General features: G+C 41.6%; 1 protein-coding gene across 3 annotated transcripts in view; it reads right to left on the minus strand.

The window, feature by feature from the left end:
* Window positions 1-10,366, minus strand: part of PKMYT1 (protein kinase, membrane associated tyrosine/threonine 1) — a 60,112-nt gene extending 49,746 nt beyond the window's left edge. Inside the window, exons 1-2 of one of the 3 annotated variants that reach the window (XM_029606773.1) lie at window positions 9,720-10,366; window positions 8,694-9,184 (exon numbers count right to left, since the gene is read on the minus strand). In XM_029606773.1, coding sequence (XP_029462633.1) covers window positions 8,694-9,184; window positions 9,720-10,076 — 848 coding nt within the window. In that variant the 5' untranslated portion in view covers window positions 10,077-10,366. The remainder of the gene's footprint in view (window positions 1-8,693; window positions 9,185-9,719) is intronic. The other 2 variants (XM_029606772.1, XM_029606774.1) reach the window with 2 other exon arrangements.
* Between the last annotated feature and the right edge of the window lie 248 nt (window positions 10,367-10,614).

Consider the following 10,614-nt stretch of genomic DNA (forward strand, 5'->3'; position numbering starts at 1 on the left):
ATTTGTAACAACTAGATGGATTCAATGGTGCTATTCATCTTCTTTTCACATGATGATGATGAGGATGGATATCGGGATGATAACTGGAAGCAGAAGTAATCATGGAAGAGAAGTTGGAAATGGTGTAATCAAAAGTGATGGAAGACAACATTCTTTTAAAAGCTCTTTTGAAAGACATCTGCAGCTCTTATAGTTATGTGCTCAGTGTCCAAATGAGGGGTATACTTGTCATTTCTTTCTTGAGGAGGATTTCTGTGATTTTGGGGCCATTTATATGAATCACATGATTGGGTTAAGATGAAGTAGATTCAAGAACAAGATGAGTGGAGGCTTGGTAACCATGGTTGGATGAAGTATTATTCATAAATTCGGAAACAGATGATGATTCTTGGATGATAAACGGTTGAAATCCACAGGAATATAAGTTGACAAGATTATCTTGTTAAAGTTCCAGGGTTGGTATTGATAAAATTGGTTGTTGTCACTGAGCTGTCCCAGGAGTGAATGGCTTAATATCTGTAAGGCGAATCCAAGTTGATGTTTGTGGAAGCAGAATTATGGGTATTTTCAATCTTTGCCAGCCACCTTCCCTTCGGGTCAGGCCCTCTGGTGCTGGTGGCCAGTGAGACATGAGAGGTGAAAAAAAAAAAAAGAGAGAGAGAAACAGATAGGCCTGGAACTGAACAAGGAACTGGATCACTAGGAAACTAGAAGCCAGAGAGGAGACTAAGCAGGAGTGCAGGCTGTAAAGTTAGGAAACAAAGAAGTCTTCCAAATGCAGGAGCAAGAGTAAGAGGACTGAGGTAGGACAAAGCTGGCAGTTGACTGCTGAGAATGCCTCTATATAAATACAAGTTTGTGCAGGAAACAAGATGGCTGCCAAGGGAAGCAAAGAGCACCGAGCTGGGAGGATGGACTAGATAGTCCAAGCAGCCCACAGCACCACATGTAGCCTGAAAGAGCACTCGGCACCGGATACATAGATTGCAGTTTTCTTTCAGCTAGAGAGAAGGGTGAAGTTTTCACTAAGGTGAACTTCAATAGTGTGAAGGCATTGCAGGTAGTCATCCTTATGAGGTCATAATGTTTCGCCTGAATTGTACTGGAAACACCATCCAGCTGAGTCAAGAATGTGAGACAAGTCAATAGTTCATTCCAGAGATAAGATGTGCTGGAATAGTGGAAAAGGCATTAGCTATAAAGATGAAGTGATTACAATCGGGAGCTGAATGCATATTCAGCAGCTGATAAGATTAAGGCTCTTCTGGATTGCAGTTGTCAAATGGACATTTCTTCCAGGAACAGGCATTGCTGTGATGAAGTGAGAGAATGAAGAAGAGTAGTGCTTAGCCACATCTTGTGCAGAAAAGGCTATCGGTATCAGGTTGCAAGCACTTGTCTGCTGCAGGGCCCCAATGGACCCTTTTCCAGTAGAATTCAGGTAAACTGAAGGAGAATTCAGCAGACCATGGTCTTCAAGACCTATCCACGCCGAACCTTGAAGGGTCTAGTGGGGGGGGGGGGGGGGGGGGGGGTTTCAGGCATTCTCATCTATGTTCAGTGTTCGCTGTTGCAGTTCAAAAGAGGATTGCAGGTTTGACTGCTCTGAGGTTGCAAGCAAGGAGCCAGAGTCAACAGCCCACTCACAGGTCTCGTCTATAGCTGCAGTAATCGGAGCAAATATCATTTTACAATGACTGCCTTGGATCCAGTACTCAAGTCTTTGTAGTTATAAAGCTGAATGGAAGAGCATGGGTTGAAGTATCATTGTGGAAACAATTTTTTTTTAATTAGGAATTTTTTATTGCTGTCAAAAACATGTAACTACAAAACGGTTGAGACAATAAACAATATGAATCAACAACATTCAAGACAGCTGTACAATTTTGTAACTGAAAAAGTACTTCCCGCCCACCCCCCCTCCCCTTAATGCTACATATACTATTTATTTAGTTAAGAGTTTTTATATACCGTCATTAAGTTATTCACCATCATAATGGTTTACAGATGGGCACCTATATCAAAGGAAAATATAGTTCATAAATAACATGGGTGGTGCCATTAGAATTCGGTAACATATAAGAGTTTATTTCAAAAGACATTACTTGTGGTTGGGTGCTTAATAGAAATTCATCCTGCTGGTTGACTACAGTTAGTATGTATGGAGCATCAAAGTATAAATAAAGCAACAAAGAGAATACACTCAATTATCATGGCTATGGGTATGGCTTCCTGTTAGCACGAAAAATCACGTGAGGGTGGGGTCACTGCAGACTTGTGAGTGCATGCTAGCTTACAGACCCTGCAATGCCATTTGAGGCACTTGGGACCCCAGCTGAGGTCCTGACCCACAGTTTGGGAAGCCCTAATCTATTTCTCGTTACTCCCAGGTTTAGCAATGGCTTTCCTTAGCTTACCTAGCTAATATGTTTTATGGTCTTTTCCTCCAAGAACTTGTCCAAACCTCTTTTAAATCTCTCTATGCTAGTCACCTTGACCACATCCTCTGGCAACAGATTCCACAGCTTGTTTCTGGACTGAATGACAATGTACTTTATATGATTTGTTTTACATCTGCTGGTTGTTAGTTTCATGAATTGTTTCCTTGTTTTAGTATTATCTGAAAGGATAAATAACTACCCTTTATTTACCCATGCCACCCTTCTCATGATCTTATAAACTTCTATCAAGTCCCTTCTCAGCCATCTCTTCTCCAAGCTGAAAAGCCCAAACCTGTAGCCTCCTCATGATAAAGGCGACAGAATGACTCCTTTATTTTTATTGCTCCCCCCCCCCCCCCAAACCTTTTCTGGTTCTGCCATATCTTTGTTGAGATAGGGCGTCACACCATATATTGAGAAAGAGGCAATACGATATTTTCCATTGTATTCTCCATTCCTTTTCAGATCATTCCTAACATTCTATTTGCTTTTTTGACTGCTGCAGCACGCTGAGCCGAGGATGTCATGTATTGTCCACAAGGACTCCTTTTCCTGGCTGGTGACTCATAATACAGAATCCAACCCTGTGTACCTGTAGCTGGGATTATTTTTCCCTATGTGCATCACTTTGTACTTTTCCATATTAACTTTCAACTTTTCCATATTAACTTTCAACTTTTCCATATTAACTTTCAACTTTCAGAAGGCATTTGACAAAGTCCATCATGAGAGACTCCTTAAGAAGTTACAAAGCTTGGGGGTAACGTGCACAGAGTGGCAGTTACTACCTTGGGAAGCTTGCTGGGCAGTCTAGATGGACTGCCCAGCAAGCCTGGGCAGATGCCCAGCAAGCATGGCAGATGCCCAGTCTTGCACATTCATTCTGCGGTTTCTCACAATCCACTGCTGTTTTAACAAATTTGAATAATTTTGTATTACCTGAAAGCCTGATCACCTCACTTTTCACTCCCTTTTCCATATCATTTATTAATATGTTGAAACAGCATAGGTCCCAGTACAGATCCCTGTGGTATTCCATTAATAAATATTGATCATTCTCCATTTGGAAAACTGTCATTTAGTCCTACCCTCTGGTTCCTCTCTTTTATCCTGTTCCAGGTCCACAATAGAACACGGTCCCCATCTCACAGTAACTTAGTAATGACATTAGAAAAAGACCAAAATAGTCCATCTAGACTGCCCAGCAAGCTTCCCAAGGTAGTAACTGCCACTCTGTGCACGTTACCCCCAAGCTTTGTAACTTCTTAAGGAGTCTCTCATGATGGACTTTGTCAAATGCCTTCTGAAAATACAAATACACTATATGAACAAGGTCATACCCTTGATGTCATTTTCACTAACTCCCTTATTGAAACTAAACTTCCCCGCTGCACCCCTATTCCCTGGTCTGACCACTTCCGGATTGCTGCACAATAAAACTTGCTGCACAATAAAACACTTGCTGCACAATAAAACACTCACCAACTAATGTTCACAGCAAAAAAACTATCTACTTCCGAAAACAAGGTCAAACAGATGAAATTATTAATGTGATATCAGAAGATCTTAAAACAGATCTGAAACAGCTACATCATCTTGGTTTAAAATTACCAGTAATATAGCAGAGAACTTCTGTCCCATACAATCTAAAGAAATTAATACTGAAAAGTTAATAAAAAAAAACCCCTTGGTATACTCCTGTTTTAAAAGCTATGAAAACGGAGCTTCGTAAAACAGAAAAAGAATGGCGCAGAAACCAAAATTCTACTACTTTATTAAAATTCAAATCTTTGCTACACAAATATTGCCAAACCACCGATAAAATGAAGAAAGATTTCTACGCTGCCAGAATTCATCAATACCAATTCAACCCTCAAGCACTCTTCCAATATGTCAAAAGCCTTGTAACTGCTCCAGCTCACACTAGCCAAAACAATGACAATGATTCAAAATGTGAGGAACTAGCTACTTTCTTTTATAACAAAATACAATCCATTTTAATGCGATTTAAGTCACAAATTGCACCGAACTCAAACATTAACTTCAACTCCACCTGCATCAACAATCCCCCTTTCTATACCGATTCTACTCACACCAACCAAGCTACATCTGCCACACAAAATAAATCCGTAACTAAGCTTATTAATCTTGAGATCACTACTGGTATTGAAGTTGAGTCAATTCTAAAGAAAATGAAACCAGCTTTCCACCCCACAGACATCATGCCCACTAAGACTCTTCTCTCAATACGTTCAACAATAGCAAAACCCATTGCAAAGATTCTCAACAAATCCATCACCACAGGCATAGTTCCTTCTATACTCAAACATGCTATCATAACTCCTACGATGAAAAAATCAAACCTTGATTCATCTGATCCAGCAAACTATCGCCCAGTATCAAACCTACTCTTCCTTTCAAAAATTATGGAAAGAGTCATCAACAAACAACTAACTGATTACCTAAATGAACATCAACTACTTTTCCCATCCCAATTTGGGTTCAGAAAGTACCACAGCACGGAAACGCTTTTGATATCACTTTCAGAGGTGCTACTAAAAGCTTTAGACGCTGGAAACTCATATATCATCGCCCTTCTTGATATATCAGCAGCTTTCGATACGGTTAATCACAATACCCTCATAACCTGCCTCTCTGAAATAGGTATTTCGGGCTCAGCACTACTATGGTTCCAGTCATTCCTGAGCAACAGAACTTACAGTGTTAAAAGTGGACTAAGTGAATCCAAACCAAGAAATCTCTCTCAAGGAGTCCCCCAAGGATCCTCTCTTTCCTCTACATTATTTAATATTTACCTTACACCACTATGCCAGCTACTTTCAAAACTGGGTCTTCAACACTTCATCTACGCAGATGATGTTCAGATACTCATACCAATTATTAGCACAATCACAAATGCCCTGAACACTTGGAATGCAGCCTTATTAGAAATTAAAACAATTCTCACGGTCAACCAATTGGCTATTAACACCAATAAAACTAAGCTTATCATTATTTCACCTCCAAAAAATGCAACACTGAGCTACACTGGTCATTCACAAGACACTTCTTCTATGACATAGCAAGTACGCAGCCTTGGCATCATCGACAGCAATCTCACGTTTAAAAAATTCATCGCGGATACAGTTAAAAGTGGATTCTTCAAGCTACATACACTAAAACGTATTAAACCTCTCTTATACCAATATGACTTCCGCACTGTATTACAGGCAACTATTTTATCGAAGCTTGATTACTGCAATGCATTGCTACTAGGTCTACCTAAAACTACAATTCAACCCTTGCAAATGTTACAAAACGCAGCTGCCCGCATCATCACCGACACAAGCCGCCACGAGCACATCACTCCAGCACTTCAGTCATTACACTGGCTACCCGTGGCATCCAGAATAATATATAAATCCATGACGCTTATACATAAAGCCATTCACAACAGAGATATGCGCTGGTTCACTGATCACCTACAATTCAAAACATCAATCCGCCCAACCAGATTCCAGCATTTAGCTAAACTGAAGATCCCTGCACCTAATCTGACCAATCTTTCTTCTACGAAGGAACGTTCATTCATCATTGCTGGATCCACAATATGGAACACCATGCCATCGGAATTACGCCAGGAATTTTGCCACAAAAAATGTAAACAAAACTTAAAAACCTGGTTATTCAAAAAAGCCTACTATTAATGAACTGAGTCCTATTCTTTGCTTTCTAGTTTATTTCCACAGACAACCAAAAAAAATGTGATATTTATTTTCTTTATACAAAGTTATACATGGTTTTGTACTCTTTCAGTTATAATGTTATACTGTAAAGCACTATGCTGAATTAATGTTTGAATGTAAACCGAGGTGATGTTATTTACGTGCCCCGGTATATAAAAAATCCGTAAATAATAAATGAACAAGCCCAACTTTATCTACATGCTCATTTACATCTTCAAAAAAATTAATAGATTTCTAAGGCAAAAACTTTCCTTTGCTAAAACCACGATCTCTCTCTTTAGGCCATGTCTGTCTATATGGTCATTTAGAACTTAAGTTTGCCCTTAAATGCTTTATGATGAAGACCTCTGCCCCTTTTTAGAAGCTGCCCTCTAAGCTAACTATTTGAAGATTAGTAAATCACTTGGACCAGATGGTAGTTCTGAAGGAACTCAAAAATGAAATTTCAGATCTATTAGTAAAAATTTGTAACCTATCATTAAAATCATCCATTGTACCTTAAGACTGGAGGGTAGTTAATGTAACCCCAATATTGAAAAAGGGCTCCAGGGGTGATCCGGGTAACTACAGACCAGTTAGCCTGACTTCAGTGCCAGGAAAAATAGTGGAAAGTGTTCTAAAGATCAAAATCACAGAACGTATAGAAAGACATGGATTAATGGAACAAAGTCAGCATGGCTTTACCTAAGACAACTCTTGTCTCACAAATCTGCTTCACTTTTTTGAAGGGGTTAGTAAACATGTGGATAAAGGTGAACCAGTAGATGTAGTGTATTTAGATTTTCAGAAGGCATTTGACAAAGTTCCTCATGAGAGGCTTCTAGGAAAAGTAAAAAGTAATGGGATAGGTGCCGATGTCCTTTCGTGGATTACAAACTGGTTAAAAGACAGGAAACAGAGAGTAGGATTAAATGGACAATGTTCTCAGTGGAGGGGTGTGAGCAGTGGAGTGCTTCAGGGATCTATACTGGGACCCGTGCTTTTCAATATATTTATAAATTATCTGGAAAGGAATACAACAAGTGAGGTAATCAAATTTGCAGATGATACAAAATTATTCAATCACAAGATTGTGATAAATTACAAGAGAACCTTGTGAGACTGGAAAATTGGGCATCCAAATGACAGATGAAATTTAACATGCAAGATGATGCATATAGGGAAAAATAATCCTTGCTGTAGTTACACAAAGTTAAGTTCCAGATTTGGAGCTACCACCCAGGAAAGAGATCTAGGCGTCATAGTGGATAATATATTGAAATAGTCAGCTCAGTGTGCTGCGGCAGTCAAAAAAGCAAAAGTTAGGAATTATTAGGAAGGGAATGGTGAATAAAATAGAAAATGTCATAATGTCTCTGTATCGCTCCATGATGAGACCGCACCTTGAATACTGTGTACAATTCTGGTCGCCGCATCTCAAAAAAGATATCGTTGCGATGGAGAAGGTACAGAGAACAGCAACCAAAATGATAAAGGGAATGGAACAGCTCCCCTAGGAGGAAAGACTAAAGAGTTCAGCATGGAGAAGAGACGGCTGAGGGGGGATATGATAGAGGTGTTTAAAATCATGAAAGGTCTAGAACTGGTAAATGTTAATCAGTTATTTAATCTTTTGAATAATAGAAGGACTAGGGGCACTCCATGAAGTTAGCATATAGCACATTTAAAACTAATCAGAGAACATTTTTTTTCACTCAACGCACAATTAAACTCTGGAATTTGTTGCCAGGGTATGTGGTTAGGGCAGTTAGTGTAGCTGGGTTTAAAAAAGGTTTGGATCAGTTCTTGGAGAAGTCCATTACCTGCTATTAATCAAGTTGACTTAGAAAATAGCCACTGCTATTACTAGCATCAGTAGCATTGAATCTTCTTAGTTTTTGGGCACTTGCCAGGTACTTGTAGCCTGCATTGGCCACTATTTGAAACAGGATGTTGGGCTTGATGGACGCTTGGTCTGCCCCAGTATGGCAATTTCTTATGTTTCTTATCTCTTTGAAGGTGCAGTCTCCAGAATTGTACAAAGTATTACAAATGAGGTCTCACCAGAAAGATATATACAGAGGCAATATCGTCTTATTTTTCTGCTGCTTATTTCTTTCCCTATGCACCCAAGCATCTTTCATGCTTTTATTTGCATTTTATCTACTTGTTTGGACATTAAATATATTTACCCCCAAATCCTGCTCTTCTTTTGTGCACAGAACTGCAACCTTTACATTGTACCGCTCCCTTAGGTTTTTGCAACCCAAATGCATGACTCTGCATTTTTAACCATTAAGTCTTAGCTGCCAGACTCAAGACCATTCTTTACTAGATCCCTCCTCATGCTTTCTACACTTTTCATGTCTAACCCGTTGCAGATTTTGGTATCATCTTCATAAAGGCAAAACATTCCCAAAAGCTCTTCCACAATATCACTAATGAGCCATTATAATGCTAGTTATTGAGCCCATGTGGGTCTGGCAGAAAAATACCTTCTTCCCCATGAAAGACCCTGAAATCTCACCTGAAAATATCAGCAGCCTTGGTGTATTCTCCATCAAGGAGCTCGGGAGCCATGTAGCGGGGGTCCCCTTCCTGAGCATCACTCAGGCTACCACGGCCCAACTCCAGCATCAGCCCAAAATCACCCAGTTTACAGGTACTGTGAGAGGACAGGAAGATATTGGCAGGCTTAATATCCATGTGCAGCAGATCACGCTGATGCAAGTGGTGCAGGCCATGTAGCAAGTCACAGAGGAATGCCCAGACCTGGCGCTCAGGTAGGGGCCCTTGCTCCTCACAGTGCTGCTGCAGGCTGGCCTCACAGAGTTCTGTCTGGATGTACAGCTGTCGTTTCTCCTCCCAGGCTTGCACAAAGCGCACAAGGTTGGGGTGCCAGCCCACCCGCTCATGCTTCTGCACCTCTGCCAGCTTGCGCTGCCGGTCTGACTCACCCCGGAAGTGTTCCATGGAGCGTTTAACAGCATAGAGTTGGCCATCCTCCCGGCTCCTGACCTGGGAATGCAGAATAACACTTCTTATTAACATGTAGTGTGTCCAGAATACTTCATATATTGATAACGGTTCGCTGATGAGAGTGATAAGAAAGGCTGTGACACCTCCTTAACCAGAGCCAGATGGAATAAGAAGAGGTACATGAGAGATTCCTGATGACAATCATACAATGAGCAAGCAGAGAGACTTTGAGCCATAGATCTTTGACAAGAACCAGAAAGGCCAGAGTACACAGGAAAGTCATGAATATAACAGCTCTCTGATGAAAGTCAAATAGAATGGGACTCAGAATGAGGCTAGATGGACGATAGTTCCCTCAGAGTTGAACACAGCACGGAAATATTTCCAGTGAGGACAGGAAGGAATGGTTCATACAGAGATTCTATGCATGTTAGTCACATAATGAGAGAGAAAACAGGGCAGAACATAAACAGAGACTGCACGAACGATGGCTTCCTGATAAGGACAGAGCACAGAGAAATGTCACAAGCAAATGATGACTAGCTGACCAAAGCCAGCAGGCTCCTTCCATCACCTTGTAAACCTCCCCAAAGGAGCCTCGTCCTAGCTTGCAGATCCTCTGGAAGCACTGCTCAAAGAAGAGTTCACGTCTGCTTTCATCATAGAGTCGGCTGTGCAGCGGCTGTCGTTCTGGGCTACGGAAAGAGACACTCTGTGGCCGAGGCTGGCTCCAAGACTGATGGCGATGTGGGAACAGACGACTGATGGGCGGGGCACTCTTGGCAGGCGGACGGGGAGGCAGCGTATAACAAAGGGGGCGCCCTTGCCGCTTCCGTGAGAAGCTGCTTTCTGCCTGTTTGAAATAGGCTGGCACGGGAATAGGGGTCCGGCTGAGAGAAGAGTCCCCCATGGCATCTGGGGGCAACGGCATGGCGGGCCTCGTGCACCCTAGCGGTAGGGAACAGCGGACTCACGCAGTGGCATCCTGGCTAGTGTTGCCAGATTGTTTTTTTCCGTTGTACGGCAGAAATATTTTTGGACTGGGCGATGGGGTAGCTGAGTGCTAGCAACCCTCTCTGTTATTGGCGCCTTTTTCTTTTCCTCGGGCAGCTCAACCAGCAGTCGCAGAGTGATGACCTCATTGGTAGCAACAGCCAATCAGAAGTGAGAGGAAGAGCAGGGCGGTAGCAGAAAGAGACTGTTGCAGCAGGACAGAGGAACCGGAGAGTTGGATAGAACGGTGTTTCTCAACCTTTTCCTGTCCAGCGGTGGTCTACTTTAATTTAAAAAAAATGTATGGCACACCAGCCTCTACAGAACAGACAATACGGACATGGAGAGGATTCATATGGCCAAAAGAAGAGCTGGAGAAGCACCGAAAGCCCCACCAGTCTTGCTTCCAAATTTTAAAACATAGGGAGAGCGGGGCAAAGATGGGCAGGAACTCGTCATGATGTATAGCAGCTCTC

Source organism: Rhinatrema bivittatum, chromosome 6, assembly GCF_901001135.1.
Source record: "Rhinatrema bivittatum chromosome 6, aRhiBiv1.1, whole genome shotgun sequence".
NCBI lineage: Eukaryota > Metazoa > Chordata > Amphibia > Gymnophiona > Rhinatrematidae > Rhinatrema > Rhinatrema bivittatum.